Raw genomic sequence first — 25,341 nt, 5'->3', positions numbered from 1 at the left:
TCAGGTGATGTGGAAATGTTTTATTCTTACAGAGATTACAGGCAGAGTCACTGGTTTGGATCGGTCCTTCAGAGCGTCACTGAGACACCTGAACCTGATGCAGCTCTGAATGTCACAGTCGTGCTGAGCAGCTCAGCTGGCAGGAAGTAAATGTGAGTTATTGGTCTTTGCTGATTTATCAATGATCAATCATCAGGAAACAAAGGCTGCAGTTAGAAATGTTCCAACAGTTTAACATGAAGGGCGACCGAGACAGAAGCGACTCCATTGGTCACGTGACGGGCCTCGACTGATCGATGCGTTTCAGGCGACGGGTCAGTCTGAGCAGCTACGCTCCGGGGTATTCAAAGACGGCGGCAGCTCCCATCCCGGTCCCGATGCACATGGACACAACGCCGTACGCCCTGCGGGGAACACAAGAGGGCGACAGTGAGAACACGTTTTCAAACGTATGAGGAGGCGAACGCGTGACCGTTGACACCGACCTCCTGCCTCTGCGCTTGAGCTCGTTGAGCAGCGTCACCACCTGCCGGGCGCCGGTGCAGCCCAGAGGGTGACCCAGAGCGATGGCGCCACCGTTCGGATTCACCTTCTCCGGCGGGATCCCCAGCTTCTCCACGCTGTACACCGCCTGAGAGGAAACGCCACCACCAGCAGCGAGACAGAGGTGGGGGCCAAAGGTTAAAGGGATAATCTTTATTTAAAAAGACAAAAGCAAATGAACAAAGTCTGGAGACTGAGAGGTCAAAGGGTAAATTCCTGCATGTGGAAACGCTTTGATGACTTCATACTTTATCTGTACTGTGTTAAAGAGATACTGACTGAAGCTGAACTCGGGCCGTACTGCAACACTGTACCACAAGGTGGCGCACAGAGTCACTGTGATATTTATTTAAAAACAATGTTATCATGCTTGACTCTGATTGGTCAGTAAGACCATCCATCCATTCTCTTCCACGTATCCTTAACAGCCTATCCAAGCTACCATAGGGCAAGAGGCGGGGTCACCCTGGACAGGTGGCCAATCCACCACCAACACAGAGAGACAAACAACCATTCACACGCACACCTATGGGCAATTTAGAATCACCAGTTAACCCACTGACTGTTTGGACTGTGGGAGGAAGCCGGAGAGAACCCCCACAGACAGAGACTCCACACGGAGAGGCCCCGCCTTCTCGCTGTGGTGCAACCGTGCTGCCCACCACGCCAGTGTGCGACCCGTCAATAAGACTAAAAAAGGGATTGAGTTTATACACACACACACATATAGACTCACATGCTGCCCCCTGCTGGCAGGAGTGTTAGTTTGAGGAGAGTAGCTACCTGCCTGAAGCGATACGTCGTCTCTGAACTCACCTGACTTGCAAAGGCCTCGTTAATTTCAAACACATCGATATCCGCCACAGAGAGTCCTGCAGAGAGAAGAACTCAGACATGTTGGACAAACTCACACTTTCCTCCACGTTCACGGGTGAGCTAAGCCCCGCCTCCCAGCTTTAGGAGGAGGCAGGAACCTGTAGGAAACATGCTAACGATACTGGAACAAAGATCTCTGGGTTAATTACGTCTTTCATGAATCTTAATCTGAAGGAGGACACGTCGGCGTACAAACACTTCCTACCTGCCTGCTGCAGCGCTGCCGGGATGGCGTACGCCGGTCCGATGCCCATCACATCAGGAGGGACGCCCACCACCGCGCTGGCCCTCAGGACCCCCAGCACCGGGAGACCCAGCGCCTCGACCGCAGACCTGCGACCGATCAGGACGGCCGCCGCGCCGTCGCTCACCTGGCTGGAGTTACCTGAGACAAACGAGCACGTGAGCTCCTGACGGCCGAGCGAGATTCATTCTGCGGCCCCGCCCGCACTCTGACCTGCTGTGGTGCTGCCGTCGGGCTTGAAGGCCGGCCGCAGTTTGGCGAGCCCCTCCAGCGTCGTCCCCGGTCTCACGCCCTCGTCTCTGCTGACCGTCACCTGACGCTCTTTGCCCTCGTCGTCCACAAACTTGGTGGTAACGGGGACGATCTCGTGGTCGAACAGACCCGCCCTCTGCGCCCGCGCCGCACTGTGTGGAGGAAGGACCGGGATTTGGTTGCAATGGAAACAGAAACAATCCTAAACATGCGTCAGTTTGTTTGACTTGGCTGCTCTAAACACTCAAGTTTTTTCTGCTCTTGCATCTCTGTGATGTCACAGAAGAGGGGACAGAAGCTTCCAGGCAGCCAATCAGAGGAAAGTTAAAGGGGGCTGGCCTTAAAGTGGGGATGGACCGAGTGGATTATTTATGTCACGCGCGGAGTGAAAATATGGAGCAGGAGATTCTTGCGTGTTGCTGAGACGTTCTTACTTCTGCTGGGAGCGGAGCGCGAAGGCGTCCTGCGTCTCTCTGGAGACGCCAAACCTCTCTGCCACGTTCTCCGACGTGATGCTGCAGAACAAACACGACACGTCTCAGTTAAGACAAAAATAACCGTTAACATTTCAGCTGGGAGTCATATTTCAGCTTTTTATAGACGGTAACCAACAAAGTGACGCCTGTCAGGAGTGACGCGACTCATTTTTGAATCACTTCAGGATAAATTCTGCAGCTGGTTATGATCAGAACGTCTGCTCACACATGCAGCACTGTGTGAGAAGAATTAGTGTTTATCAGCGAAATCAGGAACAATAAATTATGAAACGTCCTCCTTTCAGCTGGACAGGATCTACAATCTGATTCGCCGATGCTCGGCGCGTCGACGATCATAAACAACATCTGGAATTATAAAGCGTCTCACCCCATGGGAATGATGCAGTCTCTGGCTTTGTCGTTGTCCATCAGCCTGGAGCTCAGGTCGCCCGGGTTACCGATCCCTCGCAGCGACATGCTCTCCACGCTGCAAACAAACAGGAAACGCATCACTTCTGTCAGTGTGTCATAAAAACTGTTAAAATGTCCACACGCTGCCATAGGAGCTTAATCCCAGTGTATGACCATGACTGTGATCTGCTCAGGATTATTATGGTATGTCCACATACTTTAATGTACTTTTGATCAATTTGTGTTTAGTTTTTAAATCAAATGTGACTTTTTATAAATTCAGATATTATTATTATTATTATGTCAGATTAAAGTTCAAAGAGATCTAAATTAACTGTTTGTGTCTAACCTGTAATTTTCCTGACTCCTTAATTTTATTTCAAATAAGAATTTTTAGAGGAAGAAAACACATTTGGACTTTTTAAAACCACGACCATCTACTCACTCACTGTTTATAATAAACATTTTAATGAATTATGAGGTAACTATTGGCAGAACTGGGCCTCCGTACATCGATGGCATAGTACATGTCAGAAATTAGCTAAGAAAAGTAAAATAGTTCATTATGTGTGTTTATTTAAAAAAATTAAACTTCACCTGTTTACATGAAAAATATTCTTCATGTTTAAAACTCTCAGCTTTACTTTTTAATTTTTTAACAACATCTGGATCGAGTGTTAAACCCACCCGCAGGCGAGGCCGAGGTCGATGGCTCTGCTCCTGATGGCTCCTGCACACACGGGTCAGAATTCGGTTATTCGGGTAAAAACCGGGCGGTTGGGTTAGTGGGAGCACGGCGGCGTTACCTGCTACGTTAAAGAGCGCCTGCAGGCCGGAGGAGCACTGCCGGTTCACCGTGTAGACGGGCACCGACTCAGGGAAGCCGCTGAAAGGAGGACGGAGCGGTGAGGAGCGCAGACAAACAGCAGGAGAGAGTCAGAGGCGTCAGACTCACCTGAGGAAGTGAGCCACTCGGGCCATCAGTGCGCCGGCGCCGGGCTGGAGCACGTTACCTGAACAGACAGAGGTTACATCTTCACCTACCTGCAGACAGGTGAGTCAGCCGACACATCAGAGCAGACGCGAAGGACAAAGCCTCACCCACACAGACGTCTCCCAGCCGCTCAGGCGACAGTCCGACGTCCTTCAGCACGGCCGACATCACGGCGCTCAGCAGCTCGTCAGGCGTGGTGTCCTGGAGGTGCGGAAAGAGTTAAACAGGACTTTATTCACAGCAAAGCAGAAAAGAAAGAAAGATCCCACCACAGCAAAACACGTTTAAACTTTGAGCCCGAATTTCAACCTTAAAAATATTAATAAAGTGAGGCGCTGTGACTGGAGGTCAAAGGTCATCCTGACCACACGCTGTCAGCCTCACAGAAAATAATCTGCGTGATATCAAACAACACATTCAAATAATTTATATATAAAACACTGTTGTGAGAATTTTCTTTGTATTTACATCCATGTAAACGTTGTTTCTAAATAGAAAACTGATCAAACAGCTGCTCTGAACCTAAAGCCGCCTGCTTAAATAAAGCGCGTCTAAAGAAAATCATCTGAAATAAAAAGTAAGATTAATGATAAAGAGACTTAACTGGGCGTCATATTAAGTTTCCTCGGAACTGCAGCTTAAAACCAGTGAAAATCACCGTAAAAACGGCCGTAAAGCAAACTTCGTGGTTTTCTGGCCTCACCTTCGCCACAGCTGGCAGGTAACCTGCACTCACCTTAAAGCCTCCCCTTTTGGCCTTTCCGATCGCGGTCCTGCGGCCGTGAACCACCACCACGTCCTCCGGGGAGCTGCGACTGCTCGCCGCTGTCGCCGAGTCGCAGTCCGACCTCCGTAAGTCCCGCCTGAAGTTCGACGAGCCGCCGGGACGCAGGTGTCCGGAAATGATCTTCAGCCTGTGCATGACGGCGGAGGAGCAGCGAGGAGCTGAGAGGAGACTCGCGGAGCGGAGTTCGGCTCCAGACTGGACTCTGAACCCAGAGTCCGCTCCAACAACATCCGGGTTCGTAAAGCCAGGACGGGAGGAGCGGAGGGACAAACAGTGCGCGCGCATGCAGCGGATTTATCAGGTCAGACGAAAAGAATCAGAAAATTTTAATTATCCCCAATTAAGATACGACAGAGCAGCATGTCGATGAAGATAAGGCCAGGGCATAAACAGGCAATAAGAGTGAGATAATAACAAAGGTGGCGCTCCTCCTCTCGGTCCTGCAGGAAATGCAGCGGAGGCGTCGCCCAGAGGGGAGGCATTGAAATGCGGGGGGAAGAATGTGAGAGGGGTCGTTGATGATTTTGGCTGCCTGTCTGAGGCCTGTTGGCTGAAAACCTGCCAGTTCTGACAGGCCGATGACTGTAGAGCACACTGATGCAGTGTGCTGCAGTCTGTTCCTGTATGAAGGCTGATGGAGTGGAACCAGCAGCTGATGGAGAAGGTCATGATGCTTTCCAGGAAGGCATCGTAAAAAGTCATCATGATGGCTGTGCTGACTCCAAAGGAGTTGAGTTTCCTAAGGAGGTGTAGCCATTGGTGGCACCTCCTGAGAATCTCCTCTGTGTTTGCAGAGAATCTCAGGAGGTTGTCAAAGATGGTTCCCAGGTATTTGTACTCCTCAGCTACCTCCACTGGCTTCCCGTGACTGAAGCAGCCAGATCCCTCTGCCTGCTGGAGAAGGTCACCACCGCATTTCAATGCCTCCCCTCTGGGCGACGCCTCTCTTTGGTTTTGCTCACATTCAAGTTTGGAGCTGTCACACCTCTCTACAAACTCGTGGCCCGTGGTGCTGTGAGGGCCTGACAGCAGTGACTGTGTCGTCAGCATATTTCACCAGGTGACAGAAAAGCGTTATTATAAGTTATAACACGTTATTATATGTAGAAACATTGAGGGTAAATCTTTGTTGATTCACATCGAGCCAAAGGTCAGATTATTTATGATTTCATTCAGTATTTAACCATTTTTACTCTTTACGTTTGTCATTTTTAATGTATAGAAGTTTTCGTTTTTCTCGTTTCCCAAACATTTTGGAAAAACGTCAGAATTTGAAGCTGTTATGTTGATGTTTGTAATCTGTAATCATGTGAAATAAACTGGATTCTTTCTTTCAAAGTTTGGATTTCATGACCTCCTGTTCCTGCCTGAAAGTTACCAGAAAATATTTGATAAAAAGTAAACTACGAATGAAATTTTTTCATAATTTATTTAATCAGAAAACATTTTTCTTACTTCAAATTTCATTTGTGCTTTCTTGCACAAACTTTGGTTTGATTCGTTTATCAAATCAAAGTTACTGGAAATGCAGTAAAATTCCATTTTTATGTGAATTTATTACATTTTTCATTCACAGACTCGCTGGAATCATTTCTTCCCTCTGAAACGTTCAGATGGGATTTTTTTCAGCGTGAGACAAAAACAGACTCAGAAAAAAATCCATCAAACCTTTTATTTCCAAATGTGTCACAGTAACACATCGATAAGGCCGCCGACTCACTGCACATTCTGGCTGAAACAGACGACAGGAAACAAACAAACAAACAAACTTTGTCTTCGTCTACGATCAAAAAAAATAATTAAAAAAATTAATTTTTCAGATTACCCAAAGAAAAAGAGGAAGACGAGTAGTGTCTGTCACAGAAATCCATTTACACACCTTCAACAAAAACCTAGGATAACATAGGTACACATGTGATTTTCAAAGTAAGAGCCCGAGGATTTTAAACTACAAACAACTTAAATAGAGTTAAAATCACAGGAACATTTCAGTGAAACGTCCTTTTAATTGCTTCAAACAAATCAGAAACAGAAAATCAGGAATGTGATGAACCGTCCACGAACACAAACTAAAATAAAACTTTGATTCCTTCATCAACAGCAGGAATGTTTAAGAATCTCACTTTTACAAATTTTATTAAATTCAAATGTTTTCTTTAAGGCAACAAACTGAAAACCTTCAGAGACGCTGCTCGCCCAGTCCTCCCAGTTTATGTTTGGAAGAAGTCCCCAAGTTCCTGAAAAATCTTAAAGCTCTGCTCCAGGAGAAGAAACTGTCTGACCGACCAAAATAAAACAGTTGCATTTGTTTATTTATTTATTTATGGCACGTTTGCACCAAAAGGTATTATTGGAAATTCCTGTGTTTAAAAACAAAGTTTAAAACCTAAAACGAACAAAGCGTTCAGCAGAAACGAACAGATGCTGTGACTGAGGCCAACACAGCTGTGCTGAAGCTCAAACAGGGCTGTCGTGTAATACCAGTCGGCACCACAAGAGGGCGCAGTGAGACCTGAACCGTAATAAAGCTTCCCAAGAACATGAGGGTGGAACAGAGAAACAGTTCAGGTGAAAACATCTGGAGCAGAATTTCAGGATTTTAAAGTCGCGCGGAGCTGAGCTGGTGAATGTTTATATCAAACGCTCAGGAACCAGATCAGAGAGCGAAATATCCTGACAGCCGTGACAGAGCTCAGAGGAAAAACTCCCACAAACAGCTGAATCAGACTACAGGGAACACATTGTCCTCCTGCTTCAGAGCTGATGTTCACATTCAGACTGCAGCCACACAAAGTCAAATCACTGCTTGTGTCTCTTTAATTATCTGGTTAACGTCCACCGTGAGTAATAAAAGATGTGTTCGATCATCTCAGTCGCTTTTAAAAGCAAACACACTCGTCTGTACTTGCTTTTATCTGGTGACCTGAATATCTGATTGATTGTAGTTTTAGTGTTTAATCAATAGATATGATCGACAGCTTGTGGAAGTCCTCTGTGGTTCTGTGGACTGAACAGACTAACATAAGACCTTTAAACGGGGCTTTCAGACAGGATTGCACAGGTGTTTGTAGTGTGATGTCTGCTGACAGCTGTGGATTAATCTGCCACTGAAAGTAGTCCCGACCAACCTGAAGCCATCGTCTTTTCTTCCAACTCCTACGTAACGGAGACGATGAACACAGGCAGCGTTGGAGGGACGTCTTCTTGTTTCTTCATGTTTCCATCGAGTCGTCGTCGTTCCGTCTTTGAGGCTCAGCGAGTCCGTCTTTCCTTCGGCAACTTCCTGAGAACTCCACAGCTTTAAAGTCAACATGGCAGTGAAGCAGGAATCTCTGCGGCGCCCTCCGTTCCGCCCGTCAGGCGTAGAAGATGAGCTCGGGGATCTGGCCTCCCTGCACGCCAGTGCCGTTGGTGCTGTCGGAAGAGCACTGGAACTGGAAGGTCACTTTCCCACACTGCACCTCGGTCATGCCCTCCTGGCCGAAGTAGCTCAGCTCGTTGCCGTCCAGCACCACGCTGGCGGTGTAGAAAGTGTCCGGCTCGATCTGCACCGGGTACTCGAACGACACGGGGAAGGTGCTGCTCGAGCCGTCGGAGAAGTACTTGATGATGCGCTGGGCCATCGGTACGCCCTGGCGCTTCAGCTCAATCTTGGCGTTATATTCGGCCGAGCCGCAGCTGGAGCCGTACAGGCCGAAGCCAGCGATGAAGACGCGCTTGTCGACCGCGAACTGGATGCTGTCGCAGCGACCTCGGTACCGCCACTGGTTGCTCCTGTAAGCGCAAGACTGGAAGCGGTGGCAGCGTTGCGGCGACAGGCCTTTACGCGGTTTGGTGCAGAACAGCAGATCGGGCTTGTTGGCCGCGGTGTACCACAGGAAGATGTCATTGGTCTCGTTGAGCGTGAGCACGCCAGACTGCGCCGCCCCGTTGGCAAAGTCCTCCAGCGCCATGGCGGGGATGCGGATCAGGTAGATGGCCTTACCCAGCACCAGGCGCTTGTTCTCGATGGTTGGCGGCAAATCCTGCCTCTGACACTCGGCCTCGGCCCAGTTCAGCGCTGCCTCGAACACCACCATCTCTTTGGCGTTGAGCGTTTCCCGCCGCAGAATGCTCTCCAGCGTCTGAACGTCGATGTCGCAAAAACCCTCAGAGCGCAGCGCGAGCTCGGCCTGCGCGTCAATCACCTCCCAGCAGCGCTGCGTCAGGTCGGGTTCCTCGAACAAGCAGCTCTGCGACAGCAGCACGCAGGCGTTCTTTGCACTCAGGCTGGTCTCCAGGAAGTTGACGCAGGCTCGTGCCAGATGAGGTACGATGTACTTCTTGGCAGCATAGAGGGTGGCGAGCACCGTGTCGGCGCAAAGGTCGATCTCATCGCAGTAGATGTACCTGCGGAGGCAAAGGCACGGTTGTGGGTGAGCGGTCAGGTGTTTGTGTAACGAGGTAAACAAAATCAAAGGTTGACGCACTTCAACATGGCGAGGAAGGACGGTGGTTCTACGTCGGGGATGCGGATCTCGTCCTGATCCTCGGCCAGCTCGCCGTAGAACATGGCGTGGAAGACGGAGCTGCCGACAGCCAGGACGTACTGCCAGAACAGAGAACAACGAGGACGATGTCAGAGTCGAGAGTTACACTTTGAACACAACAACGCCCTGAGATTATCAAAGCTCAAAGAACAGGAGAACCACAACTGCATTTTATATCCTTTCACAACACTCGTGGTTACTTTAATTACCAATAAAAAACAATATTATAAACTTCCAGGAATAACAAAAAACATGATGCTGATGTGCTGAGATTTAAACTGAGTCTAGCTGACGGGGGTGAAGTGGTGGCGAGTTTCAGACACGAGGCGTGGAGCAGCTGAAGGCTTATGGCGAGTAAACACTGGAGCCAGTGATGCTAGATCTGGTTAAAGCGCAGAACTCAAAGCGCTTTATACAACATTCACCCTCCCCCCTCTTAAGTGCTTTCTAGCTAACATTTACACTCTGACGGATGCTTCGGGGAGAAACTTGGTATGTTGCCCACGGATACTTTAGCATGCAGTCAGAAATCAAACCAAACTTTAATTCATAGATGTCCTGATCTCCGAATGCTCTACATTCTGATTAAAGACAAACTGTTCACTGAGTGATTTGACACAGCCTGGTGTTCACATGCAGATCAAGGCTGTATCTGTTCTACGCTCTTTTATGGACCTTGGCATTGTATTTTTGATCCTTTTAGTTGTATGCTCATCTAATGGCTGAGCACTGATTACATACGACAGGCAAACACTTTTAAATTTAAGACTCTCCCATTCGTCTCGGGCTGATCCTTGCTGGAATCTGGGCGACGCCAGCCCGCCCTGACCGGACCCTCCGACCGGCTTCTTCCACCTACCTCTTCCTAACCAAGAAACGCTACAGGAAACGCGGTAGAAGGAGCGGCCGTCGCGTTCGCCTCAGGGTCTACTTTAAAGCCAGAGCCACAGGCTACCCACATGCCAGCCTGGACATTTGATCTTCTTTCCCTCCTTGCAGGAGCGCTCTGATGCTAAGTTGCTCACCCACCGTTGGATCTGCTCGGCTGACCATGAAGCTTACCCTGCCCTTCCTGTGGCATGTTTTCCTGCTCGGGTTTGGATAACATCGCTCCAACGCGGATTTTGCTGAAGCAACCTAAGTGTCCTACGACGCACCACCCGTGGCGATTTAGCCCCTAGGATACGGATGGCATTGCTCAATGTCAGGTCGCTGGTCAATAAGACCTTTCTCTTAAACGACTTCCTCTCCACTAACGAGATTGATGCTTTATTCCTGACTGAAACCTGGATTTGTCCTGGTGAGTTCATCCTTTTTTCCGATCTTCTTCCATCGGATTGTGTCGCTTTTAGCTCACCAAGGATTACTGGTAGGAGTGGCGGCGTAGCCTCGGAGATGACTGCATCCATGACCACACTCTGCGTGGTGGTTTACCGACCGCCTAAATATAGCAAATGTTTTATCACGGACTTTGCTGATCTCCTAGGTTCGGTTCTTTTTAAATTTGGTTGTGTTCTCATTGTCGGTGATTTTATCATACACAGTTGCTGTAAGGATGACCCCTTTGCTAAAGACTTCCTCGCTTTAACGGACTCTTAACCTGGTTCAGTGGGTTAATGACCCAACGCATGTTAAAGGACTTGTTTTTTCATATGGTCTGGACATTTGTGAATGAATTTTTGTCTTCTTTTGCAGCCATTCTTTCCCGAACCTCCTTGAAGCTGTTTGTTGTTATTGTGTTGCTGTGATATTCTGGTTTTATAGTCAGCTCCATGCGAACATGGTTTCTGCTAAACCGCGACAGCCTTTCATTAACTACTGATCGCTCCAGTGTTCAGAAATCAGCTGAGTCTTTAGCTAGAATCATGTGACCACAGATGTCCTTATTCAGTCTGCTCTGAGATCTTACTGAGACCAGTCTGTGCTCCTCACTGTATTTCTGACCTTCAGGCGGTGATGTCCTAACGTTTGCAGAGACTCAGCTGAAAGCATTAGAGTTGATAAAGCTGCCTGAGGAGCGAGCTGGTTGTGAGTGCTGAGCAGAATCTTCTGTGCTCTGAAACTGTCGAGTGTTTGCGTTACCTTGTGTCCGGGCACCCGCTGCGTCCCCCCCGGTGGTCCCACGACAAAGTGAACATCTGCCATCATCTCATTGTTGAACATGACTGAATTCCTATAAGAACACAGCAGTTTTGAGGGTTCGCTTAATGAAAAGACACCAAAGCAGGAGCAACCTGTCAGACCTGCAAACTCATCTTTCAAATACAGAAATGCTGGATGTGTGTCTGAGAAAGCTGCATGATGATTGAGGGTGAACTAAACATCCAGGACCCGTTCTCGGGGCTCTCACATTCTTGCAGCCGAGCATTTTAAAGTAATTTTTAAAAAGTCTTTTGCTTTTTAAATTCCGCTGCTGGCTTTTTCGGAGAGAATTTTAATCCTTTCTCTCTAGTGCTGGATCTCGGCCTCCTCCACACACCCACCTCTCTCTGATGGTGGGGTACAGGCCCTGCCAGTTACAGCTGGTGATGCTGGTGTTGTTGTTGTTGAGGTTCTGCTGCTGGTACTGCTGCACGGAGGCGGCCGGGACCAGCTTCTTGGTGGGAAACAGCTCCGCAGCCATCGTCCTGCAGTCAGACCGCGAACCCGCTCATGGCAGCCCCGGGAGCCGGTGCCACTGGAGGCCGGAAAGGAGAAGAGGAGCGCTGGGAAGAGAAACCAGAGTCTGCTTAAAACCCGCAGGATTTTAGCTGCGCGGAGCTAACATTAGCACAGCCAAACACATCTCGATACTTTCACCAAGTGTTTCAATAAAAGCGACAACAAATGACAAATCTGCAGCAGTAAAACCCCGAACCGGTGTGAGCAGGCAGCCCGACCCCGGAGTCCAAAATAAAAACTCATCTTATAAACGTGTTCCGTTTGTTAGCAGGTTTATGCTAAGCTAACTGAGTTATTTGCCACTTTAAAAAGTTCATTTCGCTTCTAAACTTCAGCCGTTTGTTAAATCGGTGCGTTAACACTCACCGTAAAGCCGCACAGATGTGCTTTCAATTATTTCCTCCTCATAAAACACGGTGTGTTGCTTTTTTGTGCGTTTAGCGGAGCAGCTCTTGTTTACCCGCAGGAGCCGCAGGCCTGTCAGCCAATCAGAGCGCAGCAGCGCCACACAGAGGCTTCTTCGTTTCCGTTTGGGAATCCAGCCTGAAGGCGAATGAGCGCCACCTGGCGGACCAGCGCTGCTTAAAAACCTGGTTTCTAAACCTTTAACAAGCAGCTTAAAACTGTTAATATTTATTACATAAAATAATAAAAATAATTGATAGCCAGTCTAACTACAGAGTCTGGTCAATAATAATTATAGTGGTCGAGACTTAGATAAACAAGAAATCAACCAATAAGATAGCAGAAAATCTTAAAAAAACCCAAACCTATGTGATAATCTGAGAGAAACTAAACTGACCGACTTCAGAGTGTTGTTTTTCAGTCTCTAGTTCCCGTCAACACTTAGAAAACAACAATGAAACCACGCAGGATGATATACAACATATTTCTTTATTGTTACTGATAAATCTGTCACTCTCCCACTCTGAAGGCAAAAAGACACAAAAAAGCCAAAACACAAAACACAGTGTGTGAACTGTATGTACAGCCCGAGCAGCTCCCGTCGTCCCTCCTGCAGTTTCACAATAAAACACATCCACAGTTTACAGGCAGGATTCAGTCTGGAGTTCAGCTCACAGATTTCATCTGCAAACACTGCACAGAGACGGAGCCGCGTCCCCGAGTTTATCACCGAAGAGGAAGAAATGAGACGTGGTTACAGGAGGACATGTTGGCCTCTGTTAAAGGAGTCAGGATTCATTTTTATTCAGCTTTAAAATAAACTAAAGATATGATGGAAGCAAATTAAAATAAATACATTTTGTGCACTTTGTCAAAACTCACACTCTGAAACCTGTTGTTGCTCCACCAGACTGAGAAATATCATAAATGTGCTCCAGTGTGAGTCTGCTTGTTTTGCTCTGCAGGTTTCTGTCAGCGCTGAGAGAAAACCCGGCAGAACAGAACAAGAAGGAGAGCAAATTTAATCAGTTACACTCTGTGAAGCTGAAAGTCTTCAGTTCATCCAGATGAAGACGTATGAAAGACTGACGACAAACTGAAAGTAATTTTGGGCAACAGAAGCTTCATAAGTGAGCGAGCGGCGTCTGTGCAGATTAGTACAAATCTTTAAACTTCTGAACCATTTAGGAACTCAGCGCTGACTCCACGTTGCTCTCAGCGGGCAGCCGAACATCATTTTCAACAAACTACTGAATGTTTTTGGCAACTTTGCAACATAAAAATAAAAGCTGCCATCACACGTGTTCAATCTAAAGCTGTGCTGTCGTCACTGAGAAAAGACTGAGACATTTAAGAAGCTGAAAACCATCAAACGTTTGTTTTCTTCAACACACGACTACACGACGCAGACGCTCTACAATCTGTCAAACCGATGAGTTGTTTTTGTTTAACGGGATGAGGCAGTAAGGATTGAAAACGTCCACAACTTCCTTTTATGGAAGAAAAAAACAAAAACGAATTGAATTGATTCATTTTAATGCAGAAATCAGCCAACTGTGTGGATATGCCCTTACTTTGGAAACCAAACAGGAAGTTGGTTTGAAACTCGTATCGCGGACAAAACTTTTGAAAACAGCCTTGAACACAGACGCGTGCAGGTACAGGTGAAAGTCGTGGATAAAAAGCTTCTACAGGAAGCGTTCACGTCTCTGCACAGACTGCATTCATGCTCCACACGAGTTTACAGGAAACACTCAACGTTTGAACTTTCTGCTCACAGACCCGTTGAAACCGCCCTAAACACACTCTTTACACCAGTTAATAAATAGATTTGCTTTAATACCTAAAACTGTACACACATATATCTGTTAAGTCTTTGTACACGCCGACCGTTTCACACCACGATGGGAAGCAGCTGCTTTCTGAGACGATGCGTTTGGTTAAAAAACACAGAAGTCGTTAAAACATCAGCAGAAACCCCGAAAATAAGAAACGACACGTTCAAGTAAAACAGAATAAAAAAGATCCGCCTCACGGCGCACAAACCGAGCTGGAAAGCAGATCTGAGGGCGCAGCACAGGTGTTACTCAGGTATGTTACAAGAAGGTAATTAGCATTAGCAACAGCAGGCGTCGGGATGAGTCGGAGGCGTCCGGGCCGATCCGTTTGATTTCTGGGGAGAAAAGCGTCGCCGCAGGGTCACGCCCACAAAAGCAGCCACATATCTTACAACCCGTGAGTGAGTGAGGAGAACCTTCCAGGTGAGGTTTCCCAAAAAGTCCCTGTTAGCGCCGCTCAGGGTTTAGAACAGAGCGCTCAGCGGATCAGAGATCGATGAGCAGCGTCTGGGAGGAGCCAAAGAAACCCCATCAGAGCTCAGGTGCAGCCAAACGGCGTCTGTTGTCCAGTGAAGGATTACTGCTCAGTCCCAGCAGGTGGCGCCCTCTCAGGTTAACCCCGCCCTCTCCACCTCATGGCGTGGACTCTGCAGAGTGCAGTGAGGACCTTCATGTTCGGATGTTTGGGGTTGGAGCCAATCAGGCGCCAATTCTCTTTAATGTTGCTTCCCACCGAGCGCCAGGTCATCGCGGCTCAGGTGGAGCACATTAAAGGCGGGGACAGATCCAGGACTGTCCTCGCCGCCGCTCAGCTCAGGACGGACAGACTAACAAACGGAGGTCGTGTGAAGGTTAAACTTGGCCGCCATCACCTCCCCGTCCCGACTCGTCTCCGGCGTCTCGGGTTTCTTCTGAGCGTCCGACAGAAAGAAGGCACGTTACGATGAGACGTCTGCGGCGAGCCCGGAGCTGTTCGAGGGAGGACGCACGCCGCGGCCTCCCGCGTGATAACTTCTTCCCCTCACTCAGAGGTCAGTTTGTTTTGTGGATCCGGGCCAGCCCGAGTCCAGCAGGGGGCGGGGCTTAACATGAGAAGAATCTTAAAGGGGGGGGCGTGGGGGTGATTGAGTGGGGTCACCTTCTGCAGAGGAAGCGACCTCCATCTGTCCAAAAATAAGAACCCCACCGAGAACGTCGGGGCGGTCAGCTGACCACATTCAGGTCATACGAAGACTTTGGCGAGCGCGTCGGCCCCGGCGCTGCCGATGTAGCACTTGGTGGGATGGAACGCCACGTCGTGGATGGACTCCTCGAACTTCTTACGATGTGCTGTGAACTCCTGGATGCAGGTTTTACTCTCCATGTTCCACAGACGGATCGAGCAGTCGTGACCTGACGGGAAGAGAGACAGCCAATCAGCACAGAGCAGCACTGTAAATAAAGATGGAGGCCATTACAGGACAAACAAACGATTGTTATTGTTGTTACATGGATACGTTTGTGTTTTTCATCATAAACGGACACTTCCTGGTTTCCTGATGCTGTGATTGGCTCGGCTGTGAGAACAGCGCGTTTTACTCCAGAGCTCTTAGAGTGAAAATAATAAATACAGGAAGTACCCGTAGGCTCTTTATAAAGTCTGATAATATTATGGGATGTGCCAGCTGGCGTGCGCTCGGATACTTACTTCCTGACATGAGGTAAAGGCCGTTTGGATCCACAGCGAGACTGGTGACAGCGTCCAGGTGGGCGACCATGGCGTGGATGAGCTTACCTTCAGTTTGAAACACGGTTAAAGTTTAAATTTGATCTGCGAGGCAACGAAAGAAGCGAAGCTGAGGACACGTCACGGCGTACCTGTGTTGTTATCGAAGAACTGGATGTGGCGGTCCTCCTGAGCGGTGATGGTGATCGGCAGCGTGGGATGGCTCAGCACTTTGTTGATCTTGCAGGGAGCTTCTGCGTGGAGGCGGGCGTGAGGAGGAAGGAGAACATTAGCAGTAAATACGTGTAAGCGTCAGAGCATCAGCTCGGCCTGCGGACGGCGCCGTGACACCGACGACGCTTCGAAACGGCAGCAGAATTAACTGGCAGACGCACAAACGAAAGTCTCTGCGAACTTCTCGTCGACACATCTGAAGCTTCATCCTGCTCATTGGTGAACGTGATTTAGAGGCGGAGCTCTGCAAACGCCGTTGGGACGCAGAGTGACGAGCAAAACAAACGTCGTAAACTCAGATTTTACTCACAGCAGAAGAAAGAAAACGGAGCGGAGACATTTTTAGAAAGAGACGGCCGGAGGAGCCCTCAGCAGCTGATCGGGTGTCAGGAGGTCGGTCACATGATCGGGGATAAACAGACTCACGTGGACACGCGGACGGTTCGTTTCCTCAGTTTGAACATGCGTGTCTGTCGTGAGTAAAATGTCTGTTTTTATTCACGCTCTTTGTTCTCGGGTTGTAAATACTCGCCGAGCTCGTGGTCGTACCTGGAGGACCGGCCGACTCCAGCTTCAGGACGAGCTGCTGCGTCTCCATGTTGAAGAGTCCGATGTGTCCGGTGTCGAAGGACGTCACCATGTGAGCCGGCTCGCTGCTCACCAGGTCGACCGAGGTCGGGACTCCGAGCTCTGAGAGAGAGGCAGAGACTCAGCACAGCGCCACTTAAGCTCCTCCTCCTCAAGGAGTAACTAAAGGGACATAAAACTGCGCCTCCTTGAAGCTGCGGTGCAGATGTTCTCACAGATGTTCTCTTACCTCCTCGCTCGTTGAAAACAGCGAGAGATGGCGAGGTGTCAGCGGCGCTCCACAGCCGCACCGTCCCGTCGGCCGAGCAGGAGAGGAGGCGGCGGTGAGCCGAGCTGTAGACCACACCCCACACCGCGTCCGTGTGACCGCACAGCGCCCCCCGCAGGACGGACGACTCTGCAGAGGAAACGAGAGCAAATCCTCACGTGAAGATGTGAACACAGAGCACGACGAAGGCGTGTGCTGGGAGGAGCCGGGTCGTACCATACGAGTCGTAGGGGTCGATGTTGGGGTTGGGGGTGTTCCAGCTCTGAATGGTGCCGTCTACGCCCCCGCTGAAGCACTGCTCGCCGCTCGAGCTCATGGTGACGCACAACACGGCTCCGCTACAGGACGAAACCAGAATGACAGACACTTACGTTGGTTTTATGACCGCATGAACGGAGTCGGGCTGAAGGTGGGCGGTGCTGGGAACGCTCCCACGCTCACCTGTGGGCTCGGAATGTGTAGATGGGCTCCACGTCCAACGCCGCGCACCTGAGGACCGAAGCAGAGGAGTGAGACCGCCGGCTTCTAAAAGCCGTGTTCGTTTGTCCTGTAACATCAGCTCAGGCTGCAGACTGCACGATGCCACAGAAGCCCCGCCCAACTGCAGTTTAAACCTTCTGTTTGTGAGGGGCAGCCAATCAGAGGAAAGTTTGCTTAACCCTTTAGAGCCGGTCGGAGCAGCACGCTCGGTTTTGCGTAACTATTTTTAAATCCCGGTAGCTCTGCAACCACGTAGCTAGCGCAATAAAAAATGTTTTGCATATGAAACCGGAGGAGTTGTACTTACCTCTGATGCCATCAGCTTGTCCTCGGTCATGGTTTCCTTCCACATACAGCTTTGCAAAAACATCATAAAAAGCACTTGCAGCAACAAAAACATAATATTCCAGAAACAGGCTTTGCCGATCGATCAGCTGTTTGTAACACTTCCTACGTCTATCAGCGTGAACTATCGCATGTCCGCCATGACCTGCCCAAAACTGGAAGTGACGTCATTTTGCGGAAATGTAGTTTTTTACCATCGTGGCCTTATGAGCCTATACTTGTGTTTTTAAAACTTATGTTTGACTTTATGACTTTCTGTGTCGTTTCTGGGATGCTGAGGACTCATATTGCACTGCTGGAAATAGTTTATTTTGATGCATATGCTGTTATTTTGCAAATTTGCACTATAATATTTATTTGCGTTTTTCCTGCAGTGTATAAAAATTGGTGTATTTCAAAAATTATGAAGACACTCAAAAACTAGTTTGTGCAACTTTTTTGTATTTACAGTTTTGAGGGATAAGCCTCTTAAATTTCTCTAACTAGAAATATATGTTAAAAAAACAAAAACGATTTTCAATTTTTTTGTAGTTTATTGCAGTTTTTTGCAATTTATGTAATTACTATGCACTTAATGCAGACATATTATTACAATTTGGGCTATAATGGTTGTATTGATGTATATCACCTTGAAATGGCTCCACAGCAGGTAAACATATAATATAAGCTCTGGCGGACTTGGTTCTATGGCAGGTCTTAAAGGGTTAACGGGAGAGGAGCTACAACAGCTCGTTTCACAGAGGGGATAACCCGAGGCTCAGGATCATAATCAGAGGAGGATTATTTTGAGGAATCATGCAAAGCTACGTTAGCAGAGTCTACATTTGGATCCACGAGCCAGGCCAGCAGTCCCTCTCAGAGCGTTTTCAACTTCAGGGGCGGTATCTCGCTCAGGGGGACCGCCGCCGTTCAGTGGAGTCGAACCCCGACCTTCCAATCATGGGCCCACTCTACACAACCACTCTGCCTACTGAGCTGTCCCTGCCCTGTTTCATAGAATACGTGTGTGATGGCAAAACGTGGAGTCTCACTTCTTGGCGGGCGCCGTCTTCTGGAGGTTCCACAGTTTGAGGGTGTGATCCTCGGAGGCGGTGACCAGAACCGGCTCCATCGGGTGGAAGGCCAGACTGCGCACCGAGTCAAAGTGGCTCCGCAGGGTAAACTTCGGGTTCCACGTCTTCCTCAGAGCATCTTTGTTGTTGGCGATCTGAGGGAGGGAAAAGGTCTCATTAAGCTCTCTGATAGGTTAGAATCAGCTGTGGGGGCGGAGCTCTATGTCAGGGTGCAGGAGCACTGTGGAAACACTCCTTGAATATTCAAAACAAAACAAACCACGAGTGGAATCAGGTTTTACTCGCTGCTCTTCATCTTTTCTTTCTGGGATTATGTCCACGAGGGGGCGTGGCCTGAAGCAGCCTGTGACAGGTTAACGTTACTCACGTCGTACATCAGGCCCTCGGCCTCGTTAGCGACGGTCAGTCCGGCCAGCTCTCCCAATCCGAGCTCGTTAGAAACCGCCTCGTCCACTCTGCCCAGAATGAACGACTTCCCCGACGACGGCAGGAACGTCATCGCCTCTGCAGGACGGAAACAGGAAACGTTTGAACATTCACGTCACTCACACATGACCGCTGAGCCGAGACGGAGGGAGGGCTACCGTCATCGGGGCGTCCGACTTCGTGCTCGTTCAGCCTGGGCACGCTCGACCGAGAGGGGGGCGTCACGGCCGGCTGCATGGAGGGCAGGTCCTCGGCGTCCCGCAGGTTAGCCAGCATGTCCTGCAGCTTAGACCGGTTTGGTCCTGCAGGAGGAAGAAGAGAGACGAGAGAGGATGAGGAGGGGACAGGAAGCCCGATGAAGGCGGGAGAACAACGACGTTTGGAGGGAGAGATGAAAAATAAAACGTGAAACGTGAAGATGGAAAGAAGGAGCGGCAGCGGCTCTGCGAGGCATCGATGGCAAACAAAAGCAGAGAAACAAAGAAGACGCGCGAAGAGCAGGAAGGACAGAAACCTGCCGGACAGACGGCGACACGATGCAGGCGAGTCGCTGCCATCGCAACACGAGCACGGACGGAAACCAACAGGAAGTAAAAAAACCTGAAGATAACCCAAAGAACATAACCTGACGCAAACCAGGGCGCAGTTTCCACAGCGCAATAAAGTTTCCTACAAATCATCTCAGTTTGAAAAGCACACTGATGGTCCAGCTGTGAAGGAGGACACTGTGGTATCTGCACATCTGGACGGCGTGAGCATTAAAGCGGCTCAGGTCTTAAAACCTTCCACTCCACCGTCTTACGCTCCAGCACAACCAGAGCGCCACGCCTCAGTGACTGCAGTTCCTCTAACATGCAGCAGAGGCAGCAGTGAGTCAGTCCCCACAGACTCGTGTTCAAACTTTACAGCAGAAACAAACGTGTTTACAGCCTGATACACAAACTGTTTGAGCTCTCTGAGAGAGGGGCGTGGCCTCTTTGACTGTCACCTGCAGCTGCTAGCTGTCTGCTAGACTTCACCTCAGCTAACTGTCGTCCCTCAACTGTTCATCTTTTGTATACAGCCTCCTAACTGACCCTTGAAACGGTTGGATGCTACGACAGATTCATTCAGAAAACCAAACAGAGGGTGGAGGCGAATCCTCCAATGAGATTTCCCAAATAACAAAGCTGCCATCTAACATGTGACACACAGAGGACCAGTGATGGGACTGAGGTGATGTGAGGAGGGAAAACTTAGAGGTGGAAAAGAGAATAAATAGTTTATTATTACAGGAAGAGGGTGAGGGGAACAAAAGGTAAAGAGGGTGAGGAGGGAGGATGAAGCACAGGCCTGCAGCACGACTTACTCTTCACCCCCTTCTTGCCCTTGCGTTCCTTCCTGTACTGCTCCTTGAGCTGGGCTATCAGCCCCTGGTCCACATCCCAGGCCATTTCACCCAGAGGAGACTGCTCTTCCTTCTCTACAGGACGGAGGGGAGAAGGCGGGGAGGAGGGTAGTGAGGAGAAGGGAGGGAGGGGAGGCAGAAACATGTTGTGAGTGTCTGGCTGCAGTACAGTTCAAATCCATCCCTGAGGGAGACGTGATGACGAGCGAGGAACCTCAGACAGACGGGGGTAGCCCAGCTACGCTGTCGCTTTCATCTCTCAGCTGACCTCGCTCTATGGCGCCCCCTGTGCTTTACACACGTGTGCAGAGCCAGGCCAGCGGTCCCTCCCTCCTGTGAAACCTCGGCTAACCGCGTCCCGCGGAAACACGACGACGGCTGCAGAGGCAGCGAGTTGAGCGCCTCCTACAGGCGAGAAGGATGCAAAGATTCCTCCTGTACCATTCATCCCAGATAACCTCAACTAAAGACGAAGGCGACCTCACAGAATCTGCTCACCGTCTTACATCAACTTTAAAAATGTGCTGAATCTGTGTCTGTACGAGCGGGTCCAGGATTAACGATGTTTTTCACTCAGACCCAGAAGGAATCAGCTGGACGCTTCGTCCCACGTGAAGCTGAAAGCGTGAACGCGCTTTTTTCACATTTCCTCCAGTGAATCATCAGAGAAATCAAACATTCACATCGTGATGCAGCGAGTTGATCTGCGCCGTCTGAACAGCTTAAAGGTGTTTTTCACGCTCAAGTTATGAGACTATAAAGGATGCTTTCTGTAAAAAACCATGAGAGTCGAGACGCAGTCAGTTCATTCTGTTTCCTGTTAATCCTGCAGTTATTCACCTTCTTCTGTTCATGAGCTTCTACATTTTAAACAGTAAACCGGCTGTTCGGACTCTTCCTCTCCTCCGCTGTAGGGGGCGCAGTTCCACAGCTGTAGAAGCAGTCTGATGGGGACAAGCATTATCTGTACAAGGTCAAAGGGCACACCAGGCTCCACAGATAAGCGTGCAGTGACGGAAGCTGCCATGGTAACGGCGAGCTGAATGAAAGGTGAGAGGACGATGGAGCTGAGACGGGCAGCTCCATCCTAACCGAGCAGCCAAACGGGTTTTATCTGCGCTCGGCTGCTGTAATATCTCAGTGTGAAGGCGGAGGCAGCGTCACAGACTTCAAGATGGAAACGGCGTTAAAGCGGAGACGAAGCTCGGCGCTGCGGCCTTTCACGCCGTGAGCACACAGCACTGCGGTGAGACCCGCTGCACTGAGTCAGCGCTCCTTTACTATCTCGACTCGAGTGTTGACTCACCGAGCGCGTGGGGAGCTCTCAGTCATTGGCCGAATGACACTGGACCGGTTGCTAAGCAACAGCAGAAAAAGGGTTTCTTTATGTAAACACAGAGGACGGCGGGTCAGGACGAGCTTCGGTTTGTTTTACCTTCACGAAAAAGACGTCTGCAAAAAAGAGCGGAAACGTAACTTTATTACAAACTCGTTTAAAAACGATCAGAATTAAACTCACAGCTTTCACAGGTGCTGCACGGATGCTTGCCAGAACAAAGACACTTCCTGTTTGCTCTTTCTAACCTCACTCCTCCAACTTATTAACATTAAGAAAAGTTTCTAAAGGTCAAGTTTGCCTCAAATCTGGCAGTGACCTGCAGGTCGCTGTAGACAGGAAACTGGAGTTCCACAGGGCGCGACTGCGGGTCCTCCTGCATTCACGCTCTGAACTCTGGAGTCGTCTTTTACCACTGTGGTTAAAGCTTCACTCGCTAACGTTCTGATGCTCTGAAACCCATCGGGCGACTCACCCCACTCGCCGCTGTCATCCCCGCTCCTTGACTCGGGCGATCCGTCCAGCTCGTCTGGACTCGCCAAGAAATCAAAACCCTTCAGCGCCTCCTCCGTGTCCAGGTCATCGCTGAGGTCAGAGGTCGTGGAAGACGGCGTTGACGAGTGTTTCTTTCTCACCATCTGTGCAAAGGTAAAGCCACGTTTTTACAGCTGATGTTTACAGGTTTTAAGTTTTACACGTGCCCGGAGGTCACGCAGCGGCCACCGGGAGAAACGTGACTGCTGTCAGTCGGCGCGTCAAAGTGGCTACAAGGAGGAAACCGTCCTGCTCCAGAAGACACCGACGAATCTGTAAATATTTGCCATTTTAAGAACATTCGCCTTCAAAGTAAAAGCCTTGTCTTACTGCTGAAGCACACACGTTTCAACAGGCTCAGCTTTTACTCTGAAGGCGAGCGCTCACAGATATGCAGCCCAAGCAATGATGGTGGAGATGATGGAGTTCCAGGCTGGGCAGCACCTGCAGCACCCACACGAGCTCCATAAATGCTTCTTATGACGACAATATTATTACTTAAAAATCACACATGGTCTCAGTTTGGACATGAAAAACATAAACGTGCCGTTTCCAGATTTTTACAGACTGAAAGCTGTGGTTTACTCGCGTTTGTAAGATAAGGAACATCCTAATGACATTCCTGTGCTCTCCGTTACAGACGAAGCAGTCAGCACACAGGAACACGTTCCTCACAGTGAGCGGGCTTCATCGGGGCCTGCAGGCACAGCCACACAGAGACCCTGTGGAAACTGGGAATGCACACTTTCATCCACAGTTACAGAGAGTGAAAATAATCTCATACATTAAGAAAAAGTGAAATGACGGGAGTGTGTCAGCCTCTTACTGCAGCCAGGTCCAGGATGGTTTTGTCCCTCCCCTCGCTGTCCTCGTCCTCGTCGCTGAACTCTGCTGCGGCGCTCTCGATGAACTTGAAGGCCTCCAGCACGGTGGCCGAGTCGGACACGTCGGGCTTACTGCGGGAGAAACGGGGTTTTGTAACGACGCACGCTTTGCTGTGTGGCGTTTTTATTTCACCTCCTGGCGTCGTACCTGACCATGCCGCTGTCCTTCAGCGAGGACGGCTCGGTGCCGTTGACCATCGGCTCAGTTTTCTTGTCTGACGGTTTGTCTCCCGTGTCTCCGGCAAGACCGAGCAGCGCCCTCACCCTCTGAGACTTCACATCCAGGATGGTGTCCGTGTATCCGACCTCCTGTAGGTACCTGAGCCGGAGACAGGACACGAGGTCAGCGAGAGCTTCTGAGGGAGCGACAGCAGCCACGAGGTTAACGTGGCTGATCTCAGCTGATCTGTACGAGACGACCAACAGCTCTCTAAAACAACTGAACGGTAGCTGAACCCAAACTGTTGTAGATCGAGAGGCTACGGTAACGTTTAGCTGAGCTATGAAAGGTGACAGTAACAGCGCGAACAGACGTCCATATTTTAAGCCTTAAACTTAAACATCAGGCTGCAAACATGTTTATTTCTGCCTTAAAGATTTAACACGAGAGCTTGCGGGGGCTGACTCACTGCTGCCTCTGGTGGACGTTAGAGGAACTGCAGCTTTGGCTTACTTTGTTACCCTGCAGCCACATCTCTTAAAGAAACACCGCAGGTGCAAACAGATGTACCACAGCTGGAGGTCTCCAGAGTAACCCAGCTGTGAGATGGGGTCGAGGGTCATCCCACCTCACCTGTACCTGCAGGACTGCAGGTTGGACTAACAAACCAGCTCGTCAAGAAGATTAGGAGGGAAAAAAAGTCCTCCTGATCTTTAGAGGACTCCTGAATACCGAGTGTCCTCCTGCAGCAGCCGTGCCTCGCTGTTCCCACTGACCGACCACAAGTTTATGAACAGAGCAGCTTCTTTAAAGGGCAGCAGCAGTTTCCAACACCAGGCCGACACTGAGAGCGGGTCAGGGTGTGCGAGCATACAAACAGGAAGAACACACCTGACTGTGCTCGAGCAGCTCTGAACAACCTCTGATTTTATTTATTTGTCAGATTTCAAATCTGCAGTCAAAGCTGCGTCTGCTGCAGGGGGAGAGAGGATGTTAGTCGAGTTGCAGCCTGTTCTGGAGGACCTTAGAGTATCTTAAGAAAGATGCTGCCTGCGGTGGGAGCAAACCTCTTTGTACTTACTGAGTCCGAATTGAACAAACCGCTCGGGCGAAGCTCCTCTAAACTCAAAAAGTTCCAATTTAAGTCTCCGTACTGCACCGAGCCTCGACCCCGCTGACCTGAGAGCAGCGCTGCGGTCTGGCCTGAATAACGCCCAGTGTGTTTCTCACACAGTTCAGCCTCCCTCCCTCCCTCCCATCTGTACCAGCCTCTCCGATCGCAGGACGTCTTGATGCCTCACACAATCCTCCATTCACTGTCACCACAAACACTCACACATACACACACAGAGCTGCACACACGCACGAGTCTGAGGAGCTAACAGAAGCGTCGGAGCGGTGGATCGGTCCGATCACGCCCCGCGGCCTCAAAAACGCCGAGTTCTGCAGAGACACGGCGCCACCTGCTGGTGAAGACAGTGACGAGGATGCACCGTCAGGTTTCTCCAGCACGATCAGAGGACTTTAACTTTCACTGTTCTCGCCTGTGAGCCAAACTGACTCGTGCTGAAAAGGTTTTAACGCAGATTTATGGAGCGGCTGCGTAATATTTCAGACAGTGAACGCATCACCACCTGCAGGCAGATCTAGTTCCTGTTTGTCTTTGGTGATGAAATGTTCTTATAGTCTCTCATTGAAAGTACACACACACACACACACACAGACACACGCAGACACACGCAGACACACACACACACACGCGCGCGCACACACACACACACTCATTACAAGTGTTAATCTCTATTAAGACGATTGACTTTCTGCTTCTCTCTGAGAAACATTTAAACAGACAGCCGCCCTGTGACACACTGGACGTCTGAAGGCGTGTGTGTCTGCGCGTGCGCG

At 49.6% G+C, this 25,341-nt stretch overlaps 3 protein-coding genes across 5 annotated transcripts in view; all 3 read right to left on the bottom strand.

Moving 5' to 3' along the window:
- On the bottom strand, positions 1 to 4,883 carry acaa1 (acetyl-CoA acyltransferase 1). Its single transcript, XM_005748557.2, has 12 exons — positions 4,533 to 4,883; positions 3,904 to 3,997; positions 3,758 to 3,815; positions 3,609 to 3,688; positions 3,490 to 3,532; positions 2,780 to 2,878; positions 2,350 to 2,430; positions 1,877 to 2,067; positions 1,625 to 1,804; positions 1,360 to 1,415; positions 486 to 631; positions 1 to 404 (listed from the first exon to the last, which is right to left on the bottom strand). The coding sequence occupies exons 1-12, from the start codon at positions 4,866 to 4,868 to the stop codon at positions 329 to 331; spliced, it is 1,440 nt and encodes a 479-aa protein (XP_005748614.1). The 5' UTR covers positions 4,869 to 4,883; the 3' UTR covers positions 1 to 328.
- Positions 4,884 to 6,385: 1,502 nt separating this feature from the next.
- btbd3a (BTB (POZ) domain containing 3a) lies at positions 6,386 to 12,311 on the bottom strand. Its single transcript, XM_005748556.1, has 5 exons — positions 12,140 to 12,311; positions 11,596 to 11,817; positions 11,195 to 11,285; positions 9,053 to 9,171; positions 6,386 to 8,972 (listed from the first exon to the last, which is right to left on the bottom strand). The coding sequence occupies exons 2-5, from the start codon at positions 11,733 to 11,735 to the stop codon at positions 7,940 to 7,942; spliced, it is 1,383 nt and encodes a 460-aa protein (XP_005748613.1). The 5' UTR covers positions 11,736 to 11,817; positions 12,140 to 12,311; the 3' UTR covers positions 6,386 to 7,939.
- A 337-nt stretch (positions 12,312 to 12,648) lies between these two features.
- The window catches only part of LOC102192550 (striatin-like), a 31,617-nt gene continuing 18,924 nt past the window's right edge, over positions 12,649 to 25,341 (bottom strand). The window contains exons 5-18 of one of the 3 annotated variants that reach the window (XM_005748553.1): positions 23,425 to 23,595; positions 23,219 to 23,348; positions 22,334 to 22,496; positions 20,484 to 20,597; positions 19,294 to 19,437; positions 19,077 to 19,213; positions 18,668 to 18,843; positions 17,253 to 17,300; positions 17,028 to 17,149; positions 16,773 to 16,940; positions 16,505 to 16,645; positions 15,874 to 15,975; positions 15,704 to 15,790; positions 12,649 to 15,408 (exon numbers count right to left, since the gene is read on the bottom strand). In XM_005748553.1, coding sequence (XP_005748610.1) covers positions 15,239 to 15,408; positions 15,704 to 15,790; positions 15,874 to 15,975; positions 16,505 to 16,645; positions 16,773 to 16,940; positions 17,028 to 17,149; positions 17,253 to 17,300; positions 18,668 to 18,843; positions 19,077 to 19,213; positions 19,294 to 19,437; positions 20,484 to 20,597; positions 22,334 to 22,496; positions 23,219 to 23,348; positions 23,425 to 23,595 — 1,873 coding nt within the window. In that variant the 3' untranslated portion in view covers positions 12,649 to 15,238. The remainder of the gene's footprint in view (positions 15,409 to 15,703; positions 15,791 to 15,873; positions 15,976 to 16,504; positions 16,646 to 16,772; positions 16,941 to 17,027; positions 17,150 to 17,252; positions 17,301 to 18,667; positions 18,844 to 19,076; positions 19,214 to 19,293; positions 19,438 to 20,483; positions 20,598 to 22,333; positions 22,497 to 23,218; positions 23,349 to 23,424; positions 23,596 to 25,341) is intronic. The other 2 variants (XM_005748554.1, XM_005748555.1) reach the window with 2 other exon arrangements.

Source organism: Pundamilia nyererei, unplaced genomic scaffold (genome assembly GCF_000239375.1).
Source record: "Pundamilia nyererei isolate P.nyererei 1_Seehausen unplaced genomic scaffold, PunNye1.0 scaffold00225, whole genome shotgun sequence".
NCBI lineage: Eukaryota > Metazoa > Chordata > Actinopteri > Cichliformes > Cichlidae > Pundamilia > Pundamilia nyererei.
This window is presented reverse-complemented; position numbering and strand designations above follow the sequence as displayed.